Genomic DNA, 17,246 nt, shown 5'->3' with positions numbered 1-17,246 from the left:
CTAATGTCCAAATCTTTTTTTGACATGTTACGTGTATTATGCCCTAAAAAGCATGTTTTTTATTATTCTACCACTCTTTCGACCTGTATATTTGTAAGATTCAAAAGGAATTAAGATTAAAGAGGAATAACAAACGTTTCATGATAATAATTCAACTTGCCTGAAGCGAGATTTACCGAAATATTTTGTGCCATTTCCACCAGCGTCAGCTGACCTGAAAACATGCTCATGCGGTACAGCTCCTGTTGAACTTAAGCATTCTAGTTATGGTTTTCTATGACCAGACCCTATTTAAAGTGGCTTCTTTCTCCCCTTTCCAGAAAACCAAAGACACCATGCTCCGCCAATCTGCATTAAGCGTAAACTGGATCGATAAGTTGCCATTTATTTCAATTTGCCGGCTTGTTCAAGTAAACAGTATTCTAATATTGAGCTAAGACGGACTTACACCATATTGACAAATTTTTGAGTTCTTGTAACACAATTTAATTCAATAGTTGATTATTCATGGTCCAAGTTGGCTTTAATGTTTGTTTGAATTTTCGCTCCACAAAATGCTCAAAATTAAGAAGCCTATTTACAAACGAGGTGCTCCATATCTCTTTAAAAACAGTTGACTAGATTTAGAAGAAGACTCCTAGATTTGAGAGCTTGTAGTAATACAATTTCGAAATTAGATACGTTTTTGGGCCTGTTTTAGCCTGTTTAACGTCCAGGTTTTTTATAAATTGGCGATCTAGCTTCTTGTAGCTCAAATTCAAACTGATGTTCACGAGCTGGTCATTGCAACATCCTGGGTATCTAGATACTCGACGGCCAAATAATCCCTGACTTGTGAAGTGAACAAGGAAAAGGAGCAAAAAATAAGCTGGAGTGGCACAAGCATAACTACTCCAAAATTACCCTCTTGCGGGTTTGCTGCAATCCTGACTTTGACGTCCAGTCTGTGACCTTTTAGTGGACTGTTTTTTGATGCAAATAAGATAAATTTCTGTTCTCTTTTGCAACATAACAGGGTAGAAAACACGAAAAAAACCGTTCAATTTAATGGTCCCAATCAAATAATTCGAATGCCACACTTTCAATGCCCAATAATTTGTTTCCGCCCCTAATCCGAAACGTGATGTAACCCGCAACCATTTCGTGACTTGTCTAAATAACTGCTCACATTTTCACCGTGATTATATTTCAACAAATTTTAACAGAAATCTCCCATACTAAATTCCGAAGGAAAAAAGTTTGATGGTACATTGATGACATCTTAATTATCAATTCCACTGTATGGTTTCACGAGTATGTCTCGAAAATATCACAAATAATTTTGGATGTACTTGTACCATTCTGTCAAATATTTGGAACGCAAAATAAAGACAGAGTTGTTGATTTCTTCATGGTAAATTGAAAATAGCAAGTAACTTTTTAAGTTGTTCTTTTTCCATCGTGCAATATGAAGTGAAAGATGTAGCTTAGGAAATCTAAAAAGTTATTCTCAAAATCTTACCATGACAAGTACGGATATGACATGGTTACAACCACTTGTTGTGACACTTCCTTCTCCACACTGGTTATTCGATCTGGAATTGAATTTCTTTTTTGCAAGCCAAGTATTGAACCCACTTCCAACAAATTTTAATTAATTTGCAAAGAACAACACTTGCACTGATCAGTCCATATTAGTCAATTACGGTACCAGCCAAATTCAACATTTCTGTCCACTATTGACAAAAACACTAAGGATATGCCAATACATCTTTTCATTACACCTAAAAGTTCATGAAGCACATATTCTAGCATAATACCTCATCCTTCCAATAAAATTCATCCTAGTCAAATATGCGTTTGCTTGTCAACATGAACATGATTATTTTGATCGGGCCCGTTTTTCGAATGTCCTCTATCTAACTGAAAGTCACAAATCAAATAATTGGTTCAATTAGGTGGTTGGTGGCTCTAGGGAAAGTCTGGGTATTGTGACAACTAAACTTGACCGTGTGTCGGTTCATCGGAATTGTGCTCGTGTGAAGTCCCTAAACTAGGGGAGAGACCCGTGCGCCTTAATTCCTCGGGGTCCGATGAAGTTGTCTGAGTTTCAGGTATATGGGGAGGAGACTTCGTCACTGGCTTTGCCAAAGGTCTCTTGCGTTTGATTAGGGTAAGCTCTCGAAGGTCCGCCACACAACTAAGAACTTGAGGAAATACATTCATGGCAATATGGGTTGGATACTGAGATTCGAGTAGCCTTTTTGTCATATGGATCATCATTTGTTGAAGTCCCTCCACTTTTTGACGATCTTCTAGTTCGCAATAGTCTGGGCACAGGAGCAGAACGTACGCCATTACGTTGACTAATTCTGGGACCAAAGATATCACAGATCCCACTCGAGACAAGAGGGCGTTATATCTACGTTCCGTGTCGTTGTCACCCAGTTCTTGTATCGAGTTGTAGTTCTTATATTCGATGCGTCCCAAAGAACCAGTAGCCTTCAGAGTGGTCATTAGCATTCTTTTAGCTAACTCCACATCATCCACACCCAATGAAAATAAGATCTGGTCGATTCCTTTCTTTTTTTCATCGAAGAACACCCCTCCTCTGAGGCTTACCATGAGGTCAGCATTAGTCTTGAGCAACGCCTTTTGAGCATGCCTGTCGAGTCGATTAAAGGGTTCAAATCCCTGAGCTACCTTTGTAACTCTTTGGATCATAAGTCTGTAGGCTGTCATGGCTTGATTGGGCGAAAGGGGTAGCTCAAACACCGAGCACATTACTAACTCTTTGATAAGCTCTTCACCAAAGGCCACAGAGCGGTAAAACTTATCATGTTCATAAGATAGTCTCCGTATCTGAATGATTTCATCTTCACTAACTGTCATTTGTGGCTCTAGAGGTATCCCAGGTGAAAACCTTTGGGAATAAGCTTCATGAGGCGAAAAAGATCGCGAGGAACATGGCGACCCGTTTGCACTACACAAGTTTGGAGAGCGATTAGTATCTTTTCGGGTAGGATTATAATCATAGAACATCAAGTCAGCATGCTTAAAGGGGCGATGAAGTCCGGTGGAATGATCTTTCACAGGCGACATTGGTTGCGTGAGACCGGAGGAAGAACTACCCTGCTTTGATTTGATGAGTGCCTCCAAGGCTGGCGTTAGCACGACACTCGAAGATGTATTGGAATATCTGGCGCCCCAAACTGAAGCCATACCAGAGGAGACCATAACCCCCTGGTTAGAGACAGGCAATAGATCAGGCTTTGAAGCTGATAAAGCTTCGGCTTGGTTTGACTGAGGTCCACTACTATCAAAACAAGTAGTCTCGATCTCGTTATGATTTCCATGTCGAGATGGACCAGGTACCTGATCATCCTCTATTTCCAGTCCGTGATTTGTTTCGAATTCTGATACCTCATGAGACTTGTGGCTGCTATTTTGTCGAGCTTTCTTTTCACGTGTTTTCCGGAATCTCCGCGATCTCTCCTCTTCGGACAGCACCCAAGTTGGTTTCATACCCGCACTTAAACACTTTTCGTAACGACACTTTTGACAGTTCTTTCTAGACTTGAGCATAATCTCACACTGGCCTTGTCGTCTGCAACTGTAATTGTTCCATGCCTTGTTCTGGATGGATCGCCTAAAAAATGCTCGGCATGAGAAACATGTGACGGATCCATAATGAACATGCCTAGCAGCTGGCTCGCCACATACACGACACTTTTCAGTCTCTGATATAAGGGGATTCTCTTTCTTGCATTTCTTGCTTGATGAATGCAATTGCATGTCATCTTGTTCAGAAGGGCCCTCACCAGGGTCTGAAAATCCGGCCAAATATTCTTCATCTTCCGAGTTGTGATCTTGGTCTAGATTGGGCTCAGCAGCATCTTGGCAATCCATTAGAGTGTCCTCAGTGGAATCTTCCATTTTCCGGAAATTAATTTGACTATTCTTAGGTATGCATAGTAGCATGGTATGAATTATTCCGGTGTTTGGATCTTACATCAGTGAGCTGTAAAATAATACAGGCAAATTAGAGATCAAGAAACTATCGTCCAATTCGGGTTAGTTTTTTTCAAGGAGAGTACACGTTCTTCTACCGTATTCCATTTTGACAAAAAAAAAAGTAAATAAATAGATCCATAACACTTATTTGAGCAATCACATCACGTTCTTCAAACTCAATTAAAACTGAATTCATATTTTTAATGGTTTTGTGATTTATCAAACTACTATTTACTTGTGACTGAGGTTCCATTGAAGTTCGGGTTTCTGCTGCAAAGCTGCCCAGGGGTATTCCTATAGTGGATTCCCCTAACTTTCCTTGGTGTATATGGCAGTTTCCAAACATGAGAGAGGTCGCTGATTCGATTCTCCTCCCCGACCTTTCTCTCCAGGAAAACGCTAATCATCACACTCACAGACGGACCTGAGAAGGACACAACACTGTTTATCAGAAAAAAATGAACGACTTAATGGGCGATTTCGCTGGCCCGGCGAGATTCAACAATTCCACCCTATCACTCACCAATAGAAAAATGCATCAAAATGGACTCACGGAATATATATTCCGTGATGACAAAACCACAAACTTGCTAATGATTTAACAGAGCAAAAGTGTATGACAGCAGTATCATTTTGATAACTCAAAATAACACTCATTTTCTCCATCAATTTGAAATGAAGATCTCATCATTAATCAACAATTTTCAATTCAATGCCTGCTTTTGCAAGATGGCATACAATATCAGATCAACCTTGACATACGTTAAATCTTACTTCTATTTACGAACGCCTTATAATCCTTATGATTGATATATGTATGCTCAGTCACCAATACATACAACAATACAAACCTTCGCGAATGCAAAAGACAAATGAAAATGTGTTATACTTGCACTTAAAATTGTCTGCTTGCTTCAATAGTCGCCTCCTGGGCAAGTAATGAACTAAACAACTCTCGAAAACTACGTTTACAGGTCAAATACTCTAATTTTGATACAGAAAATTGCATATGGTGGTAAATAACAGTTTATGATCAAACCATTTTCAAACGAAAGCCTTACTAATTTGTTTTTCAATAGCCGTTCTTGAGAAAGGGATAAGGCGGATGTACGGTACACCTTACTAATTTGTTTTTCAATAGCCGTTCTTGAGAAAGGGATCAACGGCGAAGGCTTCTTTACACAAGTAGCTCCTTATGGCCCCTCCCAGAGCCAGCGTAAGTAATATATCTGCTTCCTTCTTAACTTGTTACTTGTTGAGGACCTTTTTGTTCTTTTTACTTACGATTCTTTACGATTCTTTACGATAAAGAATGAAATCCTCAGCAAGAAGCATTTAGCATTTTTGGGGTTTGAGTTTGGATTTTCACCGGCTTTACTAACAACCGCATGGAATGTAATCTGCGGTATAAAACGGGTCCTCATGTAAGCCATTGCAAGAAAAAAATTCTCATTTCCTGTTGTAAATAAAATGAAGAAACTCAATGGCTAACCTAGTAAATGCAGATGTTTATCTAGATTTTGTCAGAGATAAAAGTGCAGCAAAGAGGCTAAAATCTTCCTTTTTTACTATAAAAAAACGATCTTTATTGGACATTTTTTTGACATTTTCACACCTTCTTTTTCAACTTAAAAATATGTCGGCTGAAAAGGCAATTTCTTTTCGAGGTGTAAGATTTAAAAAGTGTTCAAACTTTATTTCCCTGAAAATTTTCTCTTAAGGTGACTGGAACTGACTAGAAAAGTTGACAGGGACAGCTGAGTCATCTGTATTGCCCGACGATCCAGCTACTTGTCTGACTACATTCGAGGAGTGGCCTACCGAAGCATTTTCTTCTCCTTCTGCCTCTGCCATGAATTATAGCCGCCAAAACAGAAGTATTTTCAGAAGAACTTATTCTGCAAATATTGGTAATCCTAAACGGGATTTAGACAGGGAAAAATAATCACTTTGTCCGGGCCATTCGGAAAATTATTCCTAGGCACGACGTTCTATGGACATATCATGATGCAACCTTCGCAAAGAAAAAACAGCTCGTGTAGTCAGTCAAAACTATTTTTACATCCATGGACAAAAGAGGCAAATGTAAACTGGCCAAGACAAGTTTTTCAAATCTGAATGTGAATTAATATTAGGAGAGAGAAATGATATCCATGGCACATATGGTGCAAGTTGAAATACGTAAAAGTACACTTTGGCCCTGAAAATATTTTTTGCTTAATTCCCTTTTTCACTTTCTTCTCGCATTCAAAACTTTCTCGCCCTAGTGAAGAAAGAGCAACAAAATCCAGTTTCCATCATTGTCGTTCAGTTTTCTGGGCATTGATGAAATCGAGAGTCAAAAATAGATCCATGAGGTGGCTTACCATCAAAGTAAACATAGTATTACCTTCGAACTAAGTAGGGCACAAATCTCATATTGCACAATAACCATTGGACAGCAGCTTTGGAACATTCATGGTGTTATTTCTCGAGTTGTAAACCGATTTATTGTGTGGCAAATCGGGACAAACACTTCTTCTGATGAGGCATCAAAACCGCCTTAGAGAGAATCAATCCCTAAGTCACATCCTTCTTAGGAGTGTTCCGCTAGCTGAATTCTCCTGCACTTGGTAAAGCGTTCTATCCAAAGTACAAATGGGAAGGCAAGAGAGTACATCTGCAAGGAAGATTGAACGTCGTTACGTCACAGCAAGTCTAATACACATGACCTGAGAAAGGAGACTGGCCAAGTCCAGTAGGCGAGTAGAGACAATCCAAGGGAGACACGAAGCAGTCTAGCACCTTAAAATGGCATTAAGGAAGCCAGAATCCAACCGCAAGGATAATAGGGCTCAAGTCGTTGATTTGCGTTGCTAGCATTTCTTAAAAAAGCAAATTCAAATTCCCCAATCACCACTGCTTTCACGTCCAGGGTACTAATACCACTACTACTATTTCTCCTACTTACACCGTTGTTACTTCCAACAACTAGGAAAGTACAAATCGCGCCAGAAAACGGGGCGTGCTGAAAGGCGGCCGCATCCGTTTACTTCAACGGGCTGGCCTTGCCTAGCTCTCCTCAGCTGTGTCAGGCAGGCCTTCTGTAACTTTTCAGAGAAGGAGAAATGAAAGGACGACGGACTTTCCTTCCATAGTCAGCCATCGTACAAACAATAGGTAAGCTAGTAGTAGTGTTGCCAGTACTCTACAGCAATACCTAATGTTGCGACTCTCTTACACGGAGCCATCTGTTACATCAATGAATATCAATTCAATGCCTTAATGCTCAGTTAATTTTGGGCAAATAACAGCTTCCGAATTTTTACATGCAATATGAACAACATGACTGCATAAGTCTTTTGAAGGGTTTTTGCTGAATACTAATGCGAGAGTACTTTTCAAGGGTAAGTCTCATATTGATCAATGTCAAGGGATTAACATGCTTTAAATTAGTACATCAGGTCATAACTGGACTAAAGTTATGGCCTAAAACTTATCCACAGTCACGAGGTGCTAACACAGACGGTTTTCTTTGAGATATGATTTCAATACGAGGACATCAAGTGGCAATGTTCGCCTTACCCACGATTTTCTTCTACGTACACTACTGTTCAGCTTCCAGCTACAGAAATGTCACTCAACTTTTGGGTTGAAAGTTGGCCGCAGAGTGTGCGATGGGGATTGACTTTGAACATATTTTGTATTGTGATTCACAAATTGAAGCTCTGTTTTCAGGAAGCCATTGGGTTGTAGGCTTGTTTGACTGCTTTGGTTGGCATCGAACAATGCACAGAAGTTGACCGGCCGGACATCTGGCCGGTAAACTACCGCAATGTATTCAAACAAAGCCTCAACTGTCTTGGTTGGGGTGACCGATGGATCCAATGGATCCAATGGACGATACTTACGATTCTGCCTCATCAGACCATCAAGGTTCAGTCGGCCACGATTCCACGAGATCCTTGCAGGGCTTGGGGCGAATTCCTCTTCGATTTCAGCCCATCACGGGCATGGCACGGGGGTCACGGAGATCGATACCAATGACCCAGTGGAGAGCACTGCTCTCGCTCGCATTCCCAGGCCCATGATGGCCATTCAGAGCACTCTGTAAATGACCCATTTGACAGGACCTGATGGGCGTATGGTAACAATGATGATGATGAGGATGACGATGATGTTTATCCAAGATCATGGGTACTTCCCCCCCCCACCCACCCCCAGTCAACCTCCCCAGCCACCCTCAAATCCACTCAACAACTCAGCCCACACATCCACCAAGTGAGTGGCACACTCCGTCGAAATCGACGCATATCGACCAAGTCCATGGAGTTGTGACGACCGGGACTCGAGATCTGGGAGCCAATTCTCCCGATGGATTGCTGTTGTCGTGCTCGTAATCGTGTTTGTCCTTTTCGGCACTCTTGGGAACCTTTGAGACTTTTTCGACAATTAGATACTTCGACGTCCTTGGTAGGTAAAGGATTTTTGTCTCCTCCTTGTCCAAATCCAAATCCAAGTCCAAGTCCAAGTCCAAGCAGACATCAGGCCTTATCATTCAGGCTTGCCAATTCGGTATTGACTTCAGTATTTCAGTTGAGTGGCGCATGAGGGCACAGTTGCTTTTTGACTTACATGTGTCACACTTTATTTACATGGCAGAACGGTCTTGATCGTTCAGAAATGATAGCAAAATGGAACCAACCAACATGCTCATAAAGTAGTATTGAATCAAGACAATCTCCTAGACATGTTCGAGGAAAATGAAGTATAAAGTCGCACATGGGCAACACTGTTCTCATCTCAGAGCCCATCCAGAAAAGCAGAGCTGCCATTTTGCGCTACCAGATACCATATTTTAGGGATATATGGCCCTCTATTCCCGCCTCGCTCGAACACATTCGACCAGTTTTACAGTATTGTAAATCGGATATTTTTCAAAAAATCAAGTAAATATTATCTCTAACATGTAAGAAACCTTTAAAACAAAGCTGTTCCGTAATATTTATACTCTCATACCGGGTGTCGAGGATAAGATTAGACACACAGTTTTTTCTTTCTAAAATCCTTGAACTCTTTCAAGGTTGCGTGAGTTTTATATCATTATTTTGTCATTGTCCGCTCTTTTCATTTATGTAAACAAAAATACAAAACAGTCAAAGCTGAAATCTATGAAAGCAAAAAGAGAATCCATTGTAGCTTTGCTGTGTGCGGGATACACTTCTAAAAAAGTAAGTTGGAACCTTAAAGTGGCCGCCAGACGATTTACAATGTCAAAAACTGTCTTGATTGGCAAGGTGACCGTAATCCCCCTCCTAGGAATGCAAGAACACCAGCAGTTAGATATCTAAGAGTGGTAGCTGGAATTAAAAGATGCATCAATGCAGTTCCAAGCAAACCAATGTGATGCATTGGATTGGATCTCCAATCTGGTTGCCAAAGGGATTTGACTTAATGCAGATGCCTAAATTGAGGTTTTCAAGTCTACAGTGATACCCTGGATGAGATAAGTAGAATAAAACCAGCCCTTTGTATAGCAACAAGACTTTGCTCCTGCTCATTCAGCCAAAAGGACAATCTCCTCCTGGGATAATGAGGCAATCCTGTTTTGGAGGCCTAAACTATGGCCCCCAAATTCTCCAGATCTTAAAACTCTGGACTATGCTGTGTGGTCCTATGTTGAGAAAGTAACTTGCAAAGAAAGACACCCTTTAACTAAAGTTCTTGGCCGCCGAATTGATCAACCATTGAAAATTCTCTCCAGCCAAAATCCGCACTTTTTGTCACTGTTTTTGGACCAGATTGGCTAAAGTCATTACTTCAAAAGGATCATATTTCGAAAACTTAGCTTTAAATAAAAAAAAATGTCAAAAATAACGTAAACTTTACGTAGTCTAGTCTAATCTATAACATGTTAGAATTTTAGCTCTCAAAATTACCTTTTAAGAAATTTACGATGTTTTTATGTGAAAGTGACAAATTTGTCTAATCTTATCCTCGACACCCGGTAGTATTAATATGTTGTCGATGAACTCAGATTTATTTCTGTCATGAAATATTAAAGATGTTCCAGATGCTGGCCGATTGGTCTAAGAGGGACCGTGAGCAACGCAAAAATCTGCTCCCCAGGTATTATAGGTTCATAGCCCAGTACCACAGGCTATTTTCACAAAACTTTCATTTTTATCTACATATTGATTGATACAAAAGGCGCAAAAATAGCCAGTCCTTACAGCCCTCCTCAACATGTGGGTGTCTGGGTTTTGGCAAGTTTATTTGCAAATTCAGGTGAATTCTAATGCAAACTGGCTCTCAATAAAGACCATTTTCATCTGCAAGATTTTGCCGGGTCAAGTGATAACGGTCGAACATCAACCACGATTATAGTAGAAAAATATACGTATAATCAGGGCTTGAACCGTTACCAAAAAAAAGTAACGCGTTACCGCTACCATCACTATTGCAGAAAATGAGGGCCTAAAACGGCAAAAATAATCCGCTTTTGCCATTTTTTAATGTTTAGAAAATATGGCATGAAACAACTGACTCCCGTGATTATTTATTTGATCACGTCAGTGGCAAGGAAGTCATTGCGTTTGAGACAGTATTTAAATAATAATCCAACAGGAAACCCTTACGCAATTTTCTTTCCCACGAATATAAGAAAAAAAAGCAACGGTAACGGGAGGGCTAAAAGCCCGTTCCGTTAGCGTTGCCGTCACTTTTCAGAAAAATCACACGTTGCCGGTAGAGTTACTCAAAAAGTAACCCAATACAAGTTATTCAAGCCTTGCCTGTATATAAGTATAAAATGCTTTTTTCAAACTTATTATTTAAATAATTCTTCTTAATTCTGGTTCATTTCTTACGGCTAAGTCATCAAATCAATCTGATTTGTATATCAGATTGGAAACACGTACCCGCCAAATCTGGCACATTTTTCCAAGTTTCTTGGCACATTGGTCGCTTCCAAATAGGACAGCCCTGAACTGACGAGACATTTTGGGATTTTGCTATCGCTGCTGCTACTAGCAAGCTAAACATCAAGGTCATTAAAATCATAACGCAAGAAGACATTCGCGTAGATTTCAGAGGTCATTTGGGTCTTTTTCCTAAAAAAAAAAGGCCAGCATATGGAGTTTTTAGTTGTCATCTGAGGTATCTTGAATATGTTCTGACTAAAAAGCTTTTGTATCGCAATTCCTTCAATCAAAATGAGCCAAGATTTTCAGCCAACACAGCCTTTAGTCAAGGTAGGCAGTCCCACGTTTGTCTTTAATGATTCCTGCCTACAGGATGACGAATTTGCGTCAAATCCTTTGAAAACACTGGATCCACCGAACCAAGATTATAAATCGTATTACGAACTATTGATTGACTTCTGGCTTCTAGTTATTTTGCCAACTTGAGTATGCGGACTTTGGTGTTATCGAAAACGTACCATAAAAGCTAGAATCGAAACTGTTCAGTACCCCAATCGGAATGCCAACTAGCACTCTCACAACCTCCAATGAGAAACATCGATCTAACCACGAACTTCTAGAAATATGGACTGTGAACGAGCTTCCCGCCAAATCGGCCTGCTCTTTATCTAAGCAACTCTGGGCAACCTTTCGAATTAACATAATAAAATACGAAACGGAGATCTCTACAATTTAAAACAAATTATTTTTCTATTATTTACTTGTTATGTGGTTCGCTTCAAAATTATGTTTTCAAGAGCTTTTGTGGCTAACTAAGGGCAGGCCGGATATTCGAGTTTTATTTTGTACTTATAACATAACTTTGGACACATCTCCTGAGTTTCTTGAACATAGTTTTGGGCTCAAAAACTAAGCACCTTAAGCAAGACCTTGTGGTCGTATGAAATGCTTATTTGGAACAAAGTGAACGGTTTTGGAGATAAGAAATTTTTGCCTCCGTTTGCAGTCCACGTAACTAGAAGTCCGTAATCTTACAAAAATTAGAATACTTAAGCTCAACAGCACTTGTTCCGAGGAAGCATGTTTTCAGGTCAGCTGACGCTGGGGGTCAAAGCACAAAGAGTGTTGGTGAAATCCTCCTTTGAGCAAATTGAATTATTCCCATGAAACGTTTATTGCTATCACAGCAGCCCGAAATACATACTTACATACATACATACATACATATTAGTCTCGTTTTCTTTAATCTCACAAATGTACACGCGTAAAGCGCGGTAGAATATGAAAAAACATGCTATTCTTTTAGCATAACATACATAGCATGCAGGGAATTAGTTGTTCCTCAATAAAAAGACCGGATTACATTTACAATTACTTTGACCAAAACGGGTAATTCGTAACACAACAATTACTCGCCTAAAATTGTAACGGTGTTACTTGTTACAATTCATTTTACAAAAAGTTCCAAATGTTCAATGCTTCAGGCTTTTTTGCCTCATCAAGACCATACTTCATTAAGTCGATTATTATATTTTTGTTTCAAACATTCCCAAAGTCTAAAGTTTTATTGCATGTTTGCTAATGAGTAGAGCGGGAAAATACATTTAATTTCAATAAGAAATCTTTTTTTTCTTCATATTGTGGCTGTTTGGGCGTTTTACCGCAATCAATACCCTTTCTAATAACTCAATGATTTCACCAAAAATGGACTGTATTTTCTTAATCCCAAAAAAACACGTTGTATATTTTTTGATCAGTTGCCGGATGTTGTTCTCAAAAGTCGCAACAACAACACTCCGCTTACATCATTCAGGGTCATCAGTTTTCGTCTCTTCATTCTCCTCCCCCTGCTCTTTTGAACCATCATCCGGGGATATCACATCGTTAGCCTTTTCAAGAAGGCACAACTTCGTTATTGGTCTCGTTTTTCTTCCAGTTGGCGTGTCCATTGATACTGCTCGGACCATTCCATCGCTTCCTGGGTGTATTTCCATCACTTGGCCTACAAGCCATTCCCCACGGGGGAGCAAGGGATCCACAATTAAAACCTTGTCTCCAATTTTGAGATTTCACATCTCGGTTCTCCATTTCGGTCTTGCAATAAGTGTAGGAAGGTATTCATGGATCCATCGATTCCAAATCGTACCAATGAGCCCTTCAACATACTCAAAATGTTTTCGGGGATTTTTTGACTCAAAATTACCAAAAGGGATGAGGCGATTGGGTCTTTGGAGCAAAAAATGATTTGGGGTTAGAGCAGCTGGGTCTTCCAGGTTGTTAGATTCGTAAGTGAGTGGTCTCGAGTTCAAAAACCCTGTCACTTCTGCGAATACAAGTCGCAATTCTTCAGAACGTAGATGACGGATACACTTATTTTCGGTTTCTAGGACTGCTCCCATTGCTCTCTTGATGGATTTGATTAGAGCTTCGTGGGCTCCTCCCCAATGTGGGGCCGCCGGAGGTTGAAATTTCCAAACGAGTCCAATTCTGTTTTTAAGTGTCCTTGAAGCTGCAACGAAATTCGTTTCGTTGTCGGAGTACACGGATAAAGGACGTCCCCGCAGATTCTCAAAAATTCGAAATGACTCCAAAAAATCGTCTTCACTCATTCTACGCAAGATCTCGAGATGCACAGCTCTGGTTGTTAGGCTGGAGATTAGAACCACATAAGGTCCAAAACAATCAACGGAGATTCGACTAAATGGCGGAGCGTGGATCTCGAACCGTTCATTTGGCAAATCTGCCATGATCTGATCTAAAGGTCGAGCATCCCGTTTTCGACAAAACGAGCATCTGGTCTTGGTTCTTTTCACGGCCTCTCGTCCACGTAGGACATGGTAGTGTTGGCGCAAGATCGAAAGGACGTGGTTTGTTCCACCATGATTTCCTTCGAAATGGATTTTGTTCAGGATAAGGTGGGTCAGAGGATGTGAGGGTTCCAGCACCACGGGATGCCGGAGGTCATAGGGAGCCTTTGCACGATCGATTCGTCCACCCACTCGAATGAGGCCACTAGGGTCGATAGTGGGGTTTAGTCCGGCTAATCGCGATGTTTTCTTCAATTTACGACCCGTAATAAGTGCATCTAACTCCTCTCCAAACGATTCCTTTTGAGCTCGTTTGATGATTTCATGTCCCTTCAATTCAGCGCCTCCAGATTCTTTTCTGAACTTAGCGATGGCATCCTCGAAAGTGGTTAGTTCATCATACCAAGAAAGATCGGCTCTGGTTGTCTTGACCTGATTCACCTTGGTCTCTGTCGGAAACATTGGAGGTTTTTCTTGATGTCTTCGTAATATTTTGGCACTTGAATGTCTTCTGGTCACTCTGTCTCTGGCTTTGTTAAGAAGTTTGGTCCCTCCATCCACTCTCGGGTTATCGGGTTCTCTTGGTTAACTGTTGATCGAGTGGCTTGGTCGGCTGGGTTACACTTTCCCGGGACATGTCTCCACTCCGACGGTGTTGTTAGCGTTTGAATTTCCCCAATCCTATTACTGACGAAGGGCTTGTAGAAAGATGCAGTATCTCGGAGCCATCCACGAACTGCGGACGAATCAGTCCAAAACACTCTGGTATTGAATGATCCTTTCAGAACTTGCTCCACCTTTTTTGCCACTCTACTGCCCAAAACCGCTGCATTAAGTTCTAATTTTGCTACAGAGATGGGCTTGATTGGCGCTACTCTGGTGCGCGCCATGACGATTCTTGTTTCTACCCGACCGCATTGATCCGATAACCTCAAATACACCACAGCAGCATCACAAAAGACATGCATTTGAACATCCTTTGCCCAGTTGGGGCGAAGGCACCTCGGGATCTGGATCTCCTTCAAGTTGTTGATTATCTTTAACCATTTTTCCCACCATGTACGATCCTCCATGGACAATAAACTGTCCCAGTCTTTTTCCGTTTTTACGAGATTTTGCATTCAAATTTTACCCTTAACGGTGAGCGGAGCGGCGAGTCCCAATGGATCGAATATTCCAGACAATTGGCTAAGTAATCCCCGTCTTGAAAATGTCACCGGAAAATCCTCGAATTTCTCTAGGGCGAATGACAGGCCATCCCTTGATGTTTTCCACACCATTCCCAATATCTTTCCGTCTTCGAGACCCAAATCCAGAGTCTTGTCTTGCGTTTGATCCGCGATGTCTCCGCAAGCCTTCATGACACCAACCTCATTTGACAACCATTTTGTTACATGAAAATTGCCCTCTTTCAAAGTGTTTCTGACTCGAATTCCCCATTCAATCGCTTCTTCCACCGTAGAGTAGCTGTCCAAGTAGTCGTCCATGTAAAAATTTGACTTCACCAGTCTCAGCAAGTCTGGTGATCCAAACTCCTCCGCAGTTCGATGAAGAACGTGAATGGCTTGGCATAGGGATGGCGCGTCCCCAAATACCACCCCCTGCATCTCATAAAGTTCAGGCGGTCCACCCGGCTCCGTTTCCCACAAGAACCGATGGTATCTGGCGTCATTTTTTTCCATCTTAATTCGGCTGTACATTGCCTCAATGTCCGCGGTCATGGCCACCTCAAACTCGCGGAAGCGAAGAAGTAACTCCTGGAGGTCTGTCTGAAGAGCGGGGCCGGTGTATAGACAGTCATTCAGAGAGAGTCCACGATACGATGCAGCTGAATCGAAAACTACCCTCAATTTTCTGGATCTTGGACTTTTATAAACACCGTGGTGAGGTAACCAATGTTGATGTGGGTGATTGATTTCCGTTTCTGATTCTACCTTCTTTGCATATCCATGATTAAGATAGACTTCTATCGCCCTTTGATAGTCTTCCCTCAATGCTGGGTCATTTTTCATTTTTCTCTGAAGGGTCTTAAATCTCTTCCTTGCAATGTCCGGATCGTTTTCAGGTCGAAGTCCGATCTTCCAAGGTAAACTAGATTCATATCCTGGCTCATGCAGTTGCTTCCTGGTCCCTTCTCGAATGAGCTTCATTGCATATTTGTCTTCTTGAGACCATGCCGGGCCATGATCAACCTGAGATTCCGATCCAAACTTCTCTGAATCAAACAAAGTGCGCATCATGTCTTCTAAGTTTGGTTTCATTTTTGTGAAGTTTACCGAAGCACCAACCGATGGTTCTGTTTCGAAGGTTCGACCACGTACGACCCAAACAAGTGCACATCTCATGGCCACGGGTTCTCCTCGTCGCCCTCTTCTGATTTCTACTGGCGTAATGAGGTCAATCTGATCCACCCCTATCAACATATCCACGGGTCCATCGAAATTCAACAAAGGTAAGTCCGATAGATGTTCATAACGCGCTTGAACTGAACTCCAAGGGAAAGCGGAGAGGTTCTGGCACACATCAGGCAAAGTTAGTGCTTGTAATCGATGATTCTCAAATCCCGGCCCGGCAATATCAAACACAACGATTCCCGATTTGCATTTAACTTCCTTAGACAAAAGATTCATTGTGAGGTTTCGCATCTTGGATTTGGGTATCTGAAGGCGCTTCACTACCCACTCGGCTATTATGGTGGAATCAGAGCCTTCATCCACCAACGCATTAATTTTCTTTGACCTTTTTCCCAGCGAGCAAACGATGGGAACGATTCCCAATTTTCTACCATCTCCACAGGTATTCACATTAAAGTCAGTGGAACGTTTAGGCTCTCCACTTCTGACAAATTCAGCCGTTGACTTGGATTTGTGAAGTCAATTGTGATGATTACCTCCACATCCGTCTTTCCGACACGACATCTCCTTCTTTCTTGGACATTCACTTGCCCGATGACCAAAGATTAAACNCTTCTGATTTCTACTGGCGTAATGAGGTCAATCTGATCCACCCCTATCAACATATCCACGGGTCCATCGAAATTCAACAAAGGTAAGTCCGATAGATGTTCATAACGCGCTTGAACTGAACTCCAAGGGAAAGCGGAGAGGTTCTGGCACACATCAGGCAAAGTTAGTGCTTGTACTCGCTGATTGTCAAATCCCGGCCCGGCAATATCAAACACAACGATTCCCAATTTGCATTTAACTTCCTTAGACAAAAGATTCATTGTGAGGTTTCGCATCTTGGGTTTGGGTATCTGAAGGCGCTTCACTACCCACTCGGCTATTAAGGTGGAATCCGAGCCTTCATCCACCAACGCATTAATTTTCACTGACCTTTTTCCCAGCGAGCAAACGATGGGAACGATTCCCAATTTTGTACCATCTCCACAGGTATTCACATTAAAGACAGTGGAACGTTAAGGCTCTCCACTTCTGACAAATTCAGCCGTTGACTTGGATTTGTGAAGCCAAGTGTGATGATTACCTCCACATCCGTCTTTCCGACACGACATCTCCTTCTTTCTTTCTTGGACATTCACTTG

The 17,246-nt window shown here is 41.4% G+C and overlaps 2 protein-coding genes across 6 annotated transcripts; both read right to left on the bottom strand.

Moving 5' to 3' along the window:
• Window positions 1–1,164: 1,164 nt before the first annotated feature.
• Window positions 1,165–8,178, bottom strand: LOC131884841 (nuclear receptor subfamily 1 group D member 2-like). 5 transcript variants are annotated; one of them, XM_059232727.1, is made up of 4 exons: window positions 7,884–8,178; window positions 6,383–6,652; window positions 4,229–4,417; window positions 1,165–4,000 (listed from the first exon to the last, which is right to left on the bottom strand). In XM_059232727.1, exon 4 carries the CDS (start codon window positions 3,958–3,960, stop codon window positions 1,978–1,980), a length of 1,983 nt encoding a protein of 660 aa, XP_059088710.1. In that variant the 5' UTR covers window positions 3,961–4,000; window positions 4,229–4,417; window positions 6,383–6,652; window positions 7,884–8,178; the 3' UTR covers window positions 1,165–1,977. The 5 variants fall into 5 exon arrangements, with proteins under 5 accessions (XP_059088710.1, XP_059088711.1, XP_059088712.1 ...); XM_059232728.1 differs by lacking the exon at window positions 4,229–4,417; XM_059232729.1 differs by lacking the exon at window positions 6,383–6,652.
• Window positions 8,179–8,233: 55 nt separating this feature from the next.
• On the bottom strand, window positions 8,234–16,332 carry LOC131884860 (uncharacterized). The gene is made up of 3 exons (XM_059232755.1): window positions 14,835–16,332; window positions 13,620–14,151; window positions 8,234–8,522 (listed from the first exon to the last, which is right to left on the bottom strand). The coding sequence occupies exons 1-3, from the start codon at window positions 16,330–16,332 to the stop codon at window positions 8,234–8,236; spliced, it is 2,319 nt and encodes a 772-aa protein (XP_059088738.1).
• Window positions 16,333–17,246: the final 914 nt, after the last annotated feature.

Source organism: Tigriopus californicus, chromosome 8 (assembly GCF_007210705.1).
Source record: "Tigriopus californicus strain San Diego chromosome 8, Tcal_SD_v2.1, whole genome shotgun sequence".
NCBI classification, from domain to species: Eukaryota; Metazoa; Arthropoda; class Copepoda; order Harpacticoida; family Harpacticidae; genus Tigriopus; species Tigriopus californicus.
The sequence above is the reverse complement of the archived record's forward strand: the minus strand, read 5'-3'. Positions and strand labels throughout refer to the sequence as shown.